At 38.3% G+C, this 15597-nt stretch overlaps 1 protein-coding gene across 14 annotated transcripts in view; it reads left to right on the top strand.

Annotated features, from left to right (window-relative positions):
* Positions 1-15597, top strand: part of FAM135A (family with sequence similarity 135 member A) — a 113042-nt gene that overhangs the window by 95138 nt on the left and 2307 nt on the right. For 13 of the 14 annotated variants that reach the window (XM_044776964.2, XM_070514617.1, XM_044776974.2 and 10 more), the window contains 2 exons: positions 1074-1184; positions 14355-14468. In XM_044776964.2, coding sequence (XP_044632899.2) covers positions 1074-1184; positions 14355-14468 — 225 coding nt within the window. Of the gene's footprint in view, positions 1-1073; positions 1185-4175; positions 4319-14354; positions 14469-15597 lie in introns of all 14 variants that reach the window. The other variant, XR_011504910.1, reaches the window with a different exon arrangement.

The following is a 15597-nucleotide window of genomic DNA, read 5'->3' as shown; positions in this document are numbered from 1 at the left end:
ACTTGATTTGCTTTTTGTTTGGCTCAGTTTTTCCCTTAGATTTTTTAAATGGTTTTCATAGTTTAGTCAATTATTTCCATTGTGAGAATAAATGAGATTTTATTCTTTCTCTTTTCCCTGAGCCTTGAATCTCTTATTTCCACTTTCTCTTCCACTTTCATTGACAAGGAAACTGTACCATTTTCCTTTGGCCCCATTTCAAATGGTGGTACTCAAAATACAGCTAGTTTTAATTTTTTACTGTTTCAAAAAGGGAGCATGAGAAAAATGAAATCCCTAAGTAATACAAAATAGAACCCAATCTGAATAGGATGCAGTACTGTGAATTTTTTTTCTTCATTGAACTTCTCCCCAGATAGGCTTACAGTTATCAGATTTAATCAAGTAAAGGGTTTTTTTCTCTTTTCTTCTCCTGTTCCCCTCTGTAATATTAGAAGCAGCAAAAGTGGAAACAAATATTCCACAATCTTGAAAAGCCATTCCAGAATGATTGAGGTTTCACTTAATTAAGGGGAAGATGCATTTAAATATAAGTAAATGATAATATAAAGAAATACAATTAAATATGGGACTTAAATTATATTCAGCTATTACTAGAAAACATTAACCAATTGCTCATTCTAAGGGCTGGTCCTTATACAGTCAGTCTGCCAAACCTTAACTGCAACTGTCTGTAGACTAAAGGCTCGGTGCTTAGACCTTTGGATCCACAACTGTGTTTGAAGATTTTCCCCCTTTGCTTCTTTATCATTTGAACAAATATAACTGAACATACAATTTTCCCAAATTTGTTCTTCTTAGACCATTATCTATTTCATTACTGAATGAGGTAGAAATAGCAGGCCTTCTAGCAACTAACCATTAACCCATGGTTAACCTATGTGTGCATGTGTATTTTTATATTTGTTATCAGAAAATGGAAATATTTTGCAAATATATTTTTTTATTAGCTAACAAAATGCTAGTTTGGGGATTGTCGTTTTTTGAAGTAAAATATATGTTAAATTTAATAATCTTAGCACATGTTGCCATGTATTTCCAGTTATACCCATATGTCATTTATAACTCTCTAGGTCTATGGTTTATGCAGAAATGGAAAAAATCAGGTTCTCTTTTGCAATTGACATGTCGAGATCATTCAGACCCTCGCCAAACTTTCTTATACAAGCTTAGTAATAAAGCAGGTAAGTATATAGTAACAGTTTTGAAAACATTCACTTGAAAACCTTTTTTTAAAATAAACTTTTAGCAAATAAATTGAGAACATGTCTTTCTGGTGATTAAAAAAATATTAGTTGATTATAATTTCTTAATAATGAGAGCAGACTGTTTAAAACTAAGCAGTTGAGAGCATGGTTGTATAATTTTTTCACATGATTGTATTTCTCTTGTATGAGCTGCACAGCTACTCTGAAATTATCCTAAAAATCTCGGCATTTATCATTCAGTACCAGTGAGAAGTTAGTTTTTAAACGAGGCTTTTGCATGTCCTAGCCCTCCTGTGCTTCTAGCTGCCCCACCTCAATCCTTAACCCTTTTTATAAACTGCCACATATTTTTCTGCCTTCCTATTCTAGGACTATTCAAGCATTGCTGGAAAATATCAGAAACTAAACTACTAATAGTTATTCTTTCTACAAATTCTTGCTACTGGATGAATCTTGTTATCCATCTCTTAATAATGATTGTTAAATATATTTCCCATCTTGAATTTATATTCCAAGCTTTCAGCCTGAAGTCCCCAACCACTCCTTTGCCATCCTCAGTCTCCGTAAATGACCTTACCTCTGACATCCCCACCTCTCCCAGACTCCTCCTCAATCTCCTGTCTTCCCAGCGTGTTCTTTCTACTGTGTCCTCTGAAATCTCCATTTGAGGGGAACAGACTGCCCTCATCTTGATCTTCAAAGAATGCTATCTCCACTTCCTCCTAAAGTGGAGACATAACCTAGATAGTTCTTCACTGCCCCCTCCCTCCATTTTAGAGCAGAGGTTGGCAAACTTTTTCTCTAAAGGTACAGAAAGTAAATATTTTGGTTTTGCAGCAATGTGATCTGTTGCAACCCCTTAACAATGCAGTTGTAGACAAAATAGCCATAGACAGTACATAAACAGGTGAGTGTGGCCGTGTTCCAGAAAAGTTTTATTTACCAAAAAAAAGGCAGCAGGCCAAATCTCTCATGCTATACGTTGCCTCCCCTGCTACAGAAGCAGCTCAGTTTCTTATTTACTGAGTGCCACCTAGAGTGGAGAAACAGTGCTCTGGCTTCCATTCCCAGTCGCAATCATTGCTCCTCCACTGTCATGTAAAACTACTTCCTTGGAGGTTACACCGTCCAAGCTGTGTTACCTTCCAGTCTTCCTTGATATAATGATCTGGTCACTCCTCACATGTTCAGTGAGAACTCTAATAAGAGTTCATGGACAAACGTTTACTACACAATTATGCTTGGGAAAAGATATTCTTGGATCTTAATATACTGAATCCTGGCATCATTTTTGGTAATTTAACCAAAATTAAACCATTTTAGTTAACCAAAATTAAACCATTTTAGTTAACCATTTAGATGATTCATCTAGCAGTACAGAGCTTTTCTCAACTCTAGTAACTTCCATTCCACTCCACTTTAAACCCACACCATGGCTACACTCCACCCCTGAAATTTCAACCAATATTCTGTTCTATGCCTACAATATCCTATACTTTCTCACTCTCTTGTTCCCCCCTGCTTTTTAAAGATTTTATTTTTTTTTTTTCCTTTTTCTCCCCAAATCCCCCCGGTACACAGTTGTGTATTCTTCGTTGTGGGTTCCTCTAGTTGTGGCATGTGGGACGCTGCCTCAGCGTGGTCTGACGAGCAGTGCCATGTCCGCGCCCAGGATTCGAACCGACGAAACACTGGGCCGCCTGCAGCGGAGCGCGCGAACTTAACCACTCGGCCACGGGGCCAGCCCCTCCCCCCTGCTTTTTAGACTTAAGATCTCTACTCCATTTTCCTAAGATTACCCTGTTCTTCATGGTTCTACTCCCTTCCGATCCATCTCAGACTCCATGAATTATCACTTTTATCATTCAGACATTCTTACCCCTTGGTTTCCATCATAGCTGTCTAGCAAACCTGTATTGCTGTTTCTTACCTGGCTTGTTGAGCTCCACCAAAAAGGATTACACAGACATGCCAATCAAGACCAGTGATCCACGGGGTCCCCATCTAGTTGTCTCTCAGTAGCTTTCTGTTCTTTCTCTTAAAGCTTTTCTAGTTTTTCACCTCTTTTCCTCAGACTTCAAACTACCATTGCTACCTTCACTTCCATGAATGACTTTGCTTCCTACTTCGGTCTGTGAACGTTAAGGCCATCAAGCAAGAACTTTTCTACTTCCTTTCTTTTTACCTATAAACATTAGCATACCTGTGGTTTCCTTCTAGTTCTGTAGAAGATATATCAGGGGTCCAATAATTCCCCTTTCTCTTTTTTGGAATCCATTCCTTCTCATCTCAGTCTTCAAACTTCCCCTTTTCAGTGGCTAATCCCTTAACGTATAAAGTTATTCCAGTTTCTCCCATTGGGAGTCATTATAATAATAAACACCTCCCTTGATCACTGATTCTGTTGTTGTCCTCCTGTTTCTCCTTTGTTTTTAATAGAGTTGAGCCTCTTGAAAGAGAAAACAATCACTTTCACTACTTCCTTATCTTCTATTTCACTCTTCAATCCATTGTAATCTGATTTCTGTTCTCACCTCTCCCCTGAAGAGTGCCAGATCCACTTTCGTCTTTTCCCTCTTTTATTTGAACATACTGGCATTTAAGACTATTGAAACACTTTCCTTCTTGAAATACTTCCTCCCTCCAATTCTGTAACATCAGTCTCTCCTGGTTTTCATCCATCTTGACTCTCTGCTTCCTACGTGAGTTCCTTTTCTTTCCTTGCCTCTTAAATGTAGGTGTTCTCCTTGGGCTCCAGCCTCTGTCATCTGCCCCTCTCACTCTGTCCCTTCCTCTTTGACAGCATCACTCCATGTCCGTCTTCACCACTGGTAACTCTCAGGTGTACATTTCTAGCTCAGTCCTCTGTTCTGTGCTGGACTTATACGTCCAGCTGCCTACTGAATATATTCACTTAGAAGTCTCACATGACATCTAAGTTTTCAGAGACCTCATCTTTCCCCTCAGATTCACTTCTCTGGATTCCACATCTATAGGAATGGCACCACCGTCTACCCAGCCAGAAACTTAGAAGTTGTTCTGCACTCCTCTTTCTCACTCTGGCCTCATGTCCACTGAGTTACCAAGCCATGGAACATTCAGCCTTCTCAGTAAGTGGTGGAGACTTCTCTTCCTTTTCTTTGCCACTGCCTTAGTTCCACCTTCATCACTTTTACTTAGATCGTTGCTGCGGCCTCCATATGGTTACCCTGAGTCCTGTATGCCCCCTTCTCCCCAGTCTCACTTCCTCATTAGATGAAATGCTCTAAAAATTAAATCAGACGATACAGCTCCTGTTTGAAAGTCTTGTCGTACGCCTCATAGCTTTCAGGGTGAAGTTTAGACTCCATGGCTGAGGGCATCAAATCCTTATCATCTGGTTCCTAATCCTTTTACTTGCTTCATACCATACTCTTCCCACACGCACATCCTTTGCCACACATGTCTTTTGCTTCCTGTATCACCCATGCTGTTTCTACCACCATTCCTCCCATGTGTCTACCCATCTTTTTAGAACTAATTCTCTTCGTCTTCTAAAATTAAACTCAAGCGCCACCTCCTGTCAGAAGTTTTTCTTGACGCCCTGATTCAACACTTCTCTACTCTCAGGGTACCTGGTAGAGTGCTCAGAATATAGCTTTATGTCCCAAATCTTACCCCTCCAGACTGACCTCATTAATGAATGCCAGTTTTAATTTGCCTGTTAGACATCTCTACTTACACATCAAACCAGATGTGTCTAAAATGGAATGCGGTGTCTTCTTGTACTACCTCTTCTCTCATCCTTTTAATGGTACTCTATCTGCTAAATTACTTGGTTTGAAATACCTCTGTGTCACCTTTGATTGACCCCACTCCCTTGCATGCCACATCCCAAGATTGCTAATATTATCTCTGAGCTCCTATAGCATTATCTATGAACTTCACTTTTCATACCCATTATAGCTTATCTCATGTCAGTCATTTTTATATATGTTAACCTTTCCTTAAGTAGGGTCTGTGACTGCCCTCTCCCACCCCCACATACACACTCAATATTTACTATAGTTCTTCCTGGTAGGTGTTCATTATAAACCCATTGAATCAATGAGTGATCTTTTCAATATTATTTTCAGTATCTAAAAGCTGAAAATCAAATGCATATATTCGGCAACTGATAGTTCCAAGTCTGAAGGAACTTGTAAACTTAAGCCATTGCCATTTAAATCTTTTTATCCTCATTCCTGTCACCCATCCTGCTTTTGGAACATTTGATATGGACACTGGATAGATTTAGTAATTGAATGTAGCCCGCTTTGTTTGAGTCTTGTTTTAGCTTTTTCGGGATTCTGCCATAAATGTTGTTATTAATATGAGGAAGAGACTGGGGGTGGTGATTTCGTGTATTGTCTGTCATTGGAATCCGTGAAAGAACAGTTCTCTTATGGGTCAAGTTGTCTGATTTTGTTTCTAAGGGTGCAAAGCAACAACAAGTTACTGACAGTGCCCAGAAATACATACTTGATTCATAAAACTATAAGATATTCTTACAAAATCGAGTATAGTGTATAGTTCTCATGTGAGAAAAACTTGCTGACGTGAATTAGAACCATTGTCTGCTGAGGGGTTTGTACCACTGCTGCTGACAGGTTAGGAAACATACGAAAAGCAAAACAATGTAATGTTCCCTGGGATCTGTGTATTTATATGCATTTCACAAAGTAAAATTTAATTAGCAATAGTACTAATATTAACATAAGAAAATATAAACGCGAAAGAAAGCATAACTGTAAAATTTCTCTAATCCATGGCCTTCCCCGTCTGTACAGATATCTGTATTACTGAGTTTCTAACTACTAATAGATGAGAGTGGATCTTTTGCGCTTGAGTTACTGCCTAAGGATTAGTTAAAACTTTGGCTTACAAGTCATTCATTTATTAGTTGCCTTATGCATGGCAAGACTCTTGCCACCCCTCTGGTTATAGCAACCTAACTGCTTAAGAGCCAAACTTTACACTCACACGTAGAGATCAGTACTGGCTGAAAAGCTAAGTCACTTAATCTGAAGTCTTGCCATTTGTGACAGCACGGATGGACCTTGAGGGTGTTATGCTGAGTGAAATAAGCCAGACAGACAAAGACAAACACTATGTGATTTCACTCATGTGGAAGATAAACTAACACATGGACAAAGAGAACAGATTAGGGGTTACCAGAGGGGAGGGGGTCGGGGGAGGCGAAAGGGGCAAAGGGGCACATATGTGTAGTGATGGATAAAAACTGGTCTATTGGTGGTGAACACGATCCAGTCTATGCAGAAACGAATATATAATAATGTACACTTGAACTTATACAATCTTATAAGCCAATATGACCTCAATAAAATAATTAAATTGAAAAAAAATAATAAGCTTCAGGTTCTTCATTGATAAAATGGGAGCAATAATGTCCTCCTGTCAAGACTGTTAAAGGATTAAATGAAATGCTGCATGTAAAATGATTTAGATGGTAAAAATAGCTCTCAAAGAAGAGCTGCCTGAACTAAAATGATATTAACATTACAAATTTTACAAATTTGCTTTCACATGAACATCATGAATCTTTTAAGATATTTTTTAACAGAACTATTAAAAATCAGCTCATCTAAATATCAGTATTAGTGGCTATACACACTTTTTCAAATGACTTATTAAAATTGTTTTTATGTTTTAAGATTTCCACTTGTGCCCAAATGTGAGTTTATTAGAATATACCTGAATTGAATTAGTATTATTCTTGGGAAATAACATGAAAGTATACTATTCTTTAATAATCATGACTTGCATTAGATAATACTAAAATATGAGGATAAATAATAATAGCTAGTCTGACCAGGCAAGGGAAACAAAAGAAAAAATAAACAAATGAATCTACATCAAACTAAAAAGCTTCTACACAGCAAAGGAAACCATCAACAAAATGAAAAGACAACCTAACATTTGGGAGAGGGTATTTGCAAACCATGTATCTGATAAGGGGTTAATATCCAAAATATACAAAGAACTCATACATCTCAACAACAAAAAAACAAATAACCCAATTGAAAAATGGGCAAAAGACATTGCTCCAAAGAAGATGTACAGATGGCCAACAGGCACATGAAAAGATGTTCAACATCACTAATTATTAAGGAAATGCAAATCAAAACTACAATGAGATATCACCTCATGCCCATCAGAATGGCTCTAATTAACAAGACAGGAAATAAGTGTTGGAGAGGATGTGGAGAAAAGAGGACTCTCATACCCTGCTGGCGGGGTAAACTGGTGCAGCCACCCTGGGAAACAGCATGGAGATTCTTCCAAAAATTAAGACTAGAAATACCATATGATCCAGCTATTCCACTTCTGGATATTTATCCAAAGAACATGAAAACAAGAATGTCTAAAGACACATGCACCCCTATGTTCATCACAGCATTATTCACAATAGCAAGACTTGGAAACAACCTAAGTGCCCATCAAGCGATGGATGAATGGATAAAGATGTGGTGGATATATATATACACAATGGAACACTACTCAGCTATGAAAAAAAGGGTGAAATCTTGCCATTTGCAACAACATGGATGGGCTTTGAGGGTATTATACTAAGTGAAGTCAGTCAGAGGGAGAAAGTCAAATACCGTATAATCTCACTCATAAGGAGAAGATAAAACAACAACAAACACACGTAGAGACAGAGATTGGATTGGTGTTTACCAGAGGGGAAGTGGGGAGGGAGGAGGGCAAAAGGGGTGCTTAGGCCCATGTGTGTGGTGACGGATTGTAATTAGTCCTTGGGTGGTGAACATTATGTAATCTACACAGAAATCGAAATATATTACGATGTACACCTGAAATTTATGTAATGTTATAAGCCAATGTTACTGCAATAAAAAAAAAGAAAAAGAGCAATAATAGCTAACATACGTATGGCACTTCCTGTGTTCCAGGTGTCATCTCAGCACGTTATACACGTTAGCTGAGTTGATCTTATGAAGTAGGACTGTTGGTCCCCATCTTGCGGATGAGGGCTCTGAAGCACAGAGAGGTTGGGTGGTTTGCCTCAGGTTATAAAGCTAGTAAGCAGTCATGCATGGTTCAGACCATTTCATGTTTCACCATTAATGTATATTTTCAAGAACTTTAGAAGCTATTTCTAACTGCAGTTTTAAACATTAACAAATATTCATTAATTGATTTTAAAATTGTGATATTATCACGGGTTAGAGCAAATTTTTTCCCTTTTGGGGGCGGGGGGGACGTCTAGAGAATCATGAGATATGAGTAATCAATTCCTGGGAAATTGCTACACCTGTCTATATACATAAATTACTTTATTTACAAAGTAGAAATTTATGGGTTCACGTCAGAAGCATAAGTAAATAAAACAGGACAACATAGAACAATGTTTACTTAACCAATATGCTATTCTCAGGTGTTTTTAAACAAAAGCCTTCGTGATCATTTCTCTTTTATATTGTACTCTGCCAAAGCTACAAAGTCTTGGTTGCCCTGGGCCAATTATTGTTTCTGTTTCTTCTGAACAGCCAATTTCCTGTTCTTTGGGGAAGGCCTAAAATAACCTGTCTAAAGCAAAATCCATCCATCTGCCTTCTTCCTTTTTTTATTTAAACAAAGCCTCCCCTGTGATTCTTCCTTTTGAAATAGTCTATCTCTGCAACATATCATTAGTTAGTAGCTTTTCTTAATTGAAAGCTATTCATTATTTCAAAATTAAGGAAGTATTTAAAAGCCTAAAATTTGTGTGATTTCTAAAACACTTGAGAAATGTTATTTTTTTGTAAAAATCGTATATTTATTACGTGTGAATTGCCTTTTTTGTTTTGTGAACACAATAGATCTGGTAATAGGCTATAGAAATGTCACTTTTAAGAGGAAATTATCTTTTTTGATTAAGGCATTACAATTATAAACATCCATTAAATTTTTTTAGCAACTTCTGACCAAAAAAACCTATAGCATTCTACAGATTGCTCATAGGATATATAAATAATTTACACAGTATAGATATGGCATACCAGCATGTCAGCCTTGAATAGCAAGGGAAAGAAAGATGATGAAGAAAGTAGAGCAAGGAAGGTAAATATTATATCCAGATTAGTGACCGCAGTGAAGTGGGCAGGATTGCTTAGAGAGAAGGATCATGGGCACTCTTGCATTCTACAATGAGGGCTCAAAAATAGCCAAGTAAAAATCTATTAATTGTCAGAATTTCAGAAACAAAACGTTTCTATTTTAACATCTTCCAAAACACATCTGCTTAGAAACTCTTTACCAGCTGTTGAAGTCTGACAAATAAAATATAACAGTTACAGAAATCTCCTCTGTGCCGCGAGGGCACAAGGTAATCTCTCCTTCCACCAGGTTACAGGGGGTGTAATAACAGGTGTCACGATTTGTAAATAACGTTTGTATTTTGTTTCTGAAAGTGTGGAAAAGAGTCAGCATCAGCTAACATTATTTTAGGAAGCAAATTCTTTCAAATGTATTTAAAGTAAATGAGTAAAAATAAGAATAGTTCGATATTTCTGAGAATTGTGTCGGTTTTAAAAGCACAGGGTTTTCTCAACCTCAGCACTAGTGACATTCTGGACTGGATAATTCTTTGTTGTCCGGGATTGTCCTGTGCAGTGCAAGATATTTTGTAGTATCTCTGACTTTACCCACCACACGCCAGTAGCACCCACACCCCTCCACACCCTCACACTCCCCAGCCCCCCAGTGTGACAACAAAAGTGTCTCCACACACTGCTAAATGTCCCTTAGAGTGCAGAGCTACCAGTTTAGAACCATTTCTTTAGCCAATTCCAGAGAGTAAACAGAAAATGAGTCAATATGAATTGCTTTAAAACGCATTAGAATTTTCAGAAAAATTAGTCGTCAAAGGTATCAGGAAGACTAAGATAATGAAGACGAAAGTTACCATTACAATGTCATACATAAATCATGTTATACAGTCCAGAAAAATATGGAGGATTTACTTTAATCTTTTTATTGGTAATCCTGAAAAGTAACTAAAAAGTTTAGAAACTTTTTTAGTTACACTATCTCATTCTGTAGATGGGGAAATCTTGTTATTTTCCTGCGTTAGAGGTTACTTTTCAACCAAGAGTTAGCCACTTCAGGGGCTGGGTGAAGTAAGCAACTGAAGACCAGTTAACTAGGTCATCTTTGAGCAGGTGGAGCAGGTGGAATCAGTGTAGGTGTGGAGAGGATGGGCCTAGAGTATAAGACTTCTGAAATAAAGACTTCAGACATTGTTATTAGCTGGACTTCAGCTCAGATGCAGTACTTCCATAATTCCCAGCAGCATTGCGACTCAAGCCTCCCACATTTCACTTGCAGTCTCTGCCCTCTCTAGCCAGCACTGCTAGACAAGGGATTGAAATCAAAAGATTCAAAGAGTCATAGTCTGTGTCACTAACTTGGTTCTTGGATAGAACAAAAAGCAAACCTTCCGTGCAGAAGCACGGTATTAGTATGAATACATTGTTGTTGAAAAACTATTATTAAAATAGACTTATTACTAAATTTAAAATGCATTTATTTTGTTTGTTTTGTTTTTTCAGATTTTCCCTGAGCTAACTTCTGTTGCCAGTCTTCCTTTTTTTCTTTTCTTTTTTCCTTTTTTTTTGCTTGAGGAAGATTAGTCCTGAGCTAACATCTGTGCCAGTTTTCCTCTACTTTGTATATGGGATGCCTTCACAGCATGGTTGATGAGTGGAGTAGGTCTGTGCCTGGGATCTGAACCCAGGAGCCCAGGCTGCTGAAGCAAAGTGTGCAGAACTTTACTCGGCCACGGGACCAGCCCCTAAAATGCATTTTTAAAGCACAGGATTGTGTTAGGAATCACGTTTAGAAATATGACAGTGTAGTATATTTATATCAGTATCAGGATCTTTATTTATTTCATCATCATGGAATCTGAGAGTTAAAGGGTATCTTAGAAATCCTCTCATCTAATCTGCATTGATTTTGCATACTTCCACCCACTGAGCTGACTGAGCCTGAGGAGACATAGACACTCTCCTCAAGGATCTCAGTCTAAAGCAGTGATTCTCAACCTGAGTATCACAATCTCTGCAAAGAGCTCTTATTTTGAAAAATATATTTAATATAATTTTAATGTGATGCCTATCATTCTTATAATATAAACTATGTATACTACATAAACCATAGAAATAAAGCAGTGGCAAGAAATGGGGTGGTAATTGTAGAGGAGTATAAAGTCTAAGGACAGGTGATTGATTTTTTTTTTCAATGGGAGACAAAGTGTTTTGCATACTGATAAGAATGATCTGTACAGAAGAGGAACTTGGTGGCGCAGGAGAGGAATGAGACTGCTACTAGAGCTGTGTTCTTACGTGCGCAGGAGGGGAGGGACCTGGCGTACTCTTGAAAGGACCAGCCTGATGTGGGACTGTGACACTTCGTCAGTGCGCAGGAGGGGAGGGACCTGGCGTACTCTTGAAAGGACCAGCCTGAGGTGGGACTGTGACACTTCGTCAGTGCGCAGGAGGGGAGGGACCTGGTGTACTCTTGAAAGGACCAGCCTGACGTGGGACTGTGGACACTTCGTCAGTGGGAGCAAGAGTGAGACAGACATGAAGGTACAGGAGTACAGGCTGGTTTGCGTTTAGGTGGGAGAATGTGGAACTTCTCTTCTCCTCTATATTCTCAGTGAAATAAGAAGCAGGGTCATAAGGTGAGAGTGAAGAGAGCATAGAAGTTGCTGTGGTTTGAGGGAAAATAGTCATTTAGGAAAGTACAGAAACGAACATTGCTGAGCAAGGCTGCTGCGGGCACGGCGCACAGCTCAGAAACGAACATTGCTGAGCAAGGCTGCTGCGGGCACAGCGCACAGCTTCAGGGACTGGTGTTCGTGTTGACTGGAGCAGATGACACCCTGGAATTGTGCAGTGCGGCAGCCCTTTATGGAGAACACAAATGTAGATAAATGAAGAACCCAGTTTATGCAGCTTAGGATAAAATTTCAGTAACAGAATTGTTCTTAGATTCAAAAAATACAATACCTAAAACAACTTGGGTAGAAGGGAAGATGATGTACCGTGGGACATGGTTTTCATATTTTTGGCTGGTTTACCCCTTAAAAGAATTTTGAAAAAGTATGTACCCCCTTGTATAATTTTACAGTGATGCCTGAAAATATTTTCTGTAACTTTAGGTAGTTGCAAAGGATATATTTTCTGGCATATCACATAGTACATATTTACTGTAATTATATTTTTATAAAAATATAAAGACAACTCATTCAATTGGAGGTATAGGTTTAGCTCATTCAATTTATAAAAAGTGTGTGCCGTAAAGTACAATTGACAAAGCCATTTCTTATTATCAGTCAAATCATGCTTTTTGTCAGAAAAAGTTATATTTAATTCGTATTTTGCTTGGTTCCCCCAGAGACTTTTATGCTCCAGGACCGTACACCATAATAAGATCTGAAATCAATTAGAGAATATCTTTCTCTTGTAAAGTGGGAGAAGGACAAGTCAATTTTAGAAGAGTGCTCGTATGGAAGTTAGGGTCTGGAAGGGAATTTTCCTAAAGCTGTATGTGCCCGTCTGCACCATGGAGAGACTTCAGTTACCCCTGGGTGAACGCGTAGCAGTTTGAAGACTGCTGCTCTAGGACATGTAGATGATTCCCAAAGTGGCACTAAGGCTAACGAAGACATTGGTATCAAATGATGCCAAAAGTGGAATGAATTTGTCTCATGAAATGTGAGAATGAAGGGGAAAAACAACTGTTCTTAATATTTTTCTAAAATATAGTTTTAAATGTTTGTGCAATTGAATTAATTCCTATTATAGACGTTAGATTATTTCACTTATATCTCTAGAATTTTATGTATTCAAATTGCCAAAAAGTATGTATCTTCTCATTGGGAAAAAGGGAGGATGACCTTATATGTGGCACAGAGGACGTGTATGGTCTCCCCTGCTATGTGTGGGTCTGCACTGTTAGTATTAGAGTCCTTGGGTTCCAGGGGAGAAAAGCTTCTACCAAGCCCTCCTATATTCTGGACCGTGGTAGTCGCCACAATTGGCTTGTCTCTAAGAATCTGAATTTCAGTGGACAAAAAGTATCAAAATTCTACTCTGGAATGTTCCAGAACAAAATTCAATGCACTACACACCCCAATTTTTATGTATTGCCATAATCAATGTGTATCTTATTTAATAGTCACATAAAATTCTTATTTTTTGTTTACTAGTCTGAGCCAAATAGTAAAATTAGAACATTACTGGTTCTAAAGTGGTAAAGAACATGGTTTCACTACTTAGATTAGCTAATTAACAAAGTATCCCAAGGTCCCAAGCCCTAAATTCACCTAGTTTACTAAAAAATATTTACTAAAACGTAGGGGGCCGGCCCCATGGCCTGGTGGTTAAGTTCAGCACGCTCTGCTTCAGCACCCCAGGTTTGTGGGTTCAGATCCTAGGCACGGACCTACACCACTTGGCAGCCATGCTGTGACAGCATCCCACATACAAAATAGAGTAAGATTGGCACAGATTTTAGCTCAGGGGAGAATCTTCCTCAGGAAAAAAGGTATATATTTACTAAAAAATAAAAATAGAGGAACCTGACAAAAGTCTGTGGATGGATCATGATTTTTATTGAAAAATCAAAGCATGTAACCTCTTGACATCATACTTAAGGAGAAAATATGAGTAACATTATGCAAAACTCAGATGAAAACTTAAACTAAAAAGTCAGCTGTAAGGGTGTTTGTTTTTATGGAAGAGTGTAATTTTATTTCTTTGGAAAATATTCCTAAATATTGAGGACTAGCCTTTGGAAGGTAGGAATATCATGACTTTCCTGTAGAATTTTAGTCCACACCCCATACCACAATCCCTGCTCTTACTCAGTGCAAACACATTTTTCATATCAGCATATAAACTACATAACAATGAAGCTGGGGGTTTTGTAGATAATATGTGAAAATTTGGAGAAAGAATTAAAGTATTTTTAAAGCCATAAACTTAGTACTACTGAGGAAATAAAATTTTCTTTTGGTCACTTAGTATGATACTAATAAGTTGTTTTAAATCTGGTGAATTATTGCATTGTAATTCAGTATTTTTCTCCTCACAGGGCTTCACTATTTCAAAAATGTTGTGCTGGTGGGGTCTCTACAGGATCGCTATGTTCCTTACCACTCTGCCCGCATTGAAATGTGTAAAACAGCTTTAAAGGACAAGCAAGCAGGTAATGATGTCAATTATAAATTCTCAGAGAGGTCTGTCTACAAAGGAGCTTCTTCCGAAACTTTTCTTTAATCACCTTCTCTCTTCTCTCATCCTCATCTCTCCTTTTACTTCCTTTTCCACCTCCTGGTATCGACAGCTCTCCCTCCTCCAGTTGTCTTCCTGTCTTTCCTCCTGCCGTGTGAGATGCCTGTGCCAGTGAAGCAGTCACTGCTCTTAGGAAAGAGCTCTTTCATCTAATTACAAATGCTTCTCCGTCCCACTGCCTCCAGTGTGATCTGAACTTTGGTTTCCTCCACGTTGTCGGGATTGGTGTTTGTAATAAAGGTTATGCTGCGAGCTCGGCTGTATCTCACGTTTAGTCAAAGTGGCAGCGAAGACTTGCCCCTCTTTAGTGAAAGTGAATGATAAAGATTATATTTACTCTTTTGCTATTTTTGAATAATAAAAGTAATTTAAATCATAGCTATTTGGAGCCAGAAGGAGACATGAGTGCTGTTTGCTCATTTTATAACTGAGGCCCAGAGATGCTGAGTGGCTTATTCAAAGACACAGCAGTTAATTACAGGCATAGGGCAAGACCCTGGGTGTCCTGCCTCCCCGAGTTGCCTCACTTCCTTTGTTGGAATGAGGCTGATTTTAAATGCACTCTTAATCCTTTGCTTTTCCACAGCGTGACAATGACAGCTCCTTCAGGCAGGGACTCTCATGTACGTTTGTATTGGCATTGCCTGGTATGGTGACGGGCACATAGTAGGTACTCTATTCATTTAACAAACAATTTTGAGCATTTTTTGACTTGAGAACGACCCTTTTTTTCTTTTCTACTTTCTTTTTTACTTACATTCTTGCAAGGGTCCACTTAAGGGAAAAGGCTCAAGTCCACTTAGGGAAAAATTCAGCATAAGTTTAACTTTCAGATGGGTCACTGAAACTAGATAAATGTCCTTTGTTTTAACAGTAAAATTCTGTGCCCCTGGGGGACAGGGAATCTAATAAAGACAGGTTTGGACTTCTTCCCTTGTAAATATTTTTTAAATAGCATGGAACCAGAAATCCACCTCGACTCACAATGAAGACAAGAGGAGAGGTAGGAGTGAAAAAGCCTTCTACGGATCTATGTGATATTA

Source organism: Equus asinus, chromosome 8, assembly GCF_041296235.1.
Source record: "Equus asinus isolate D_3611 breed Donkey chromosome 8, EquAss-T2T_v2, whole genome shotgun sequence".
Lineage (NCBI taxonomy): Eukaryota > Metazoa > Chordata > Mammalia > Perissodactyla > Equidae > Equus > Equus asinus.
This window is presented reverse-complemented; position numbering and strand designations above follow the sequence as displayed.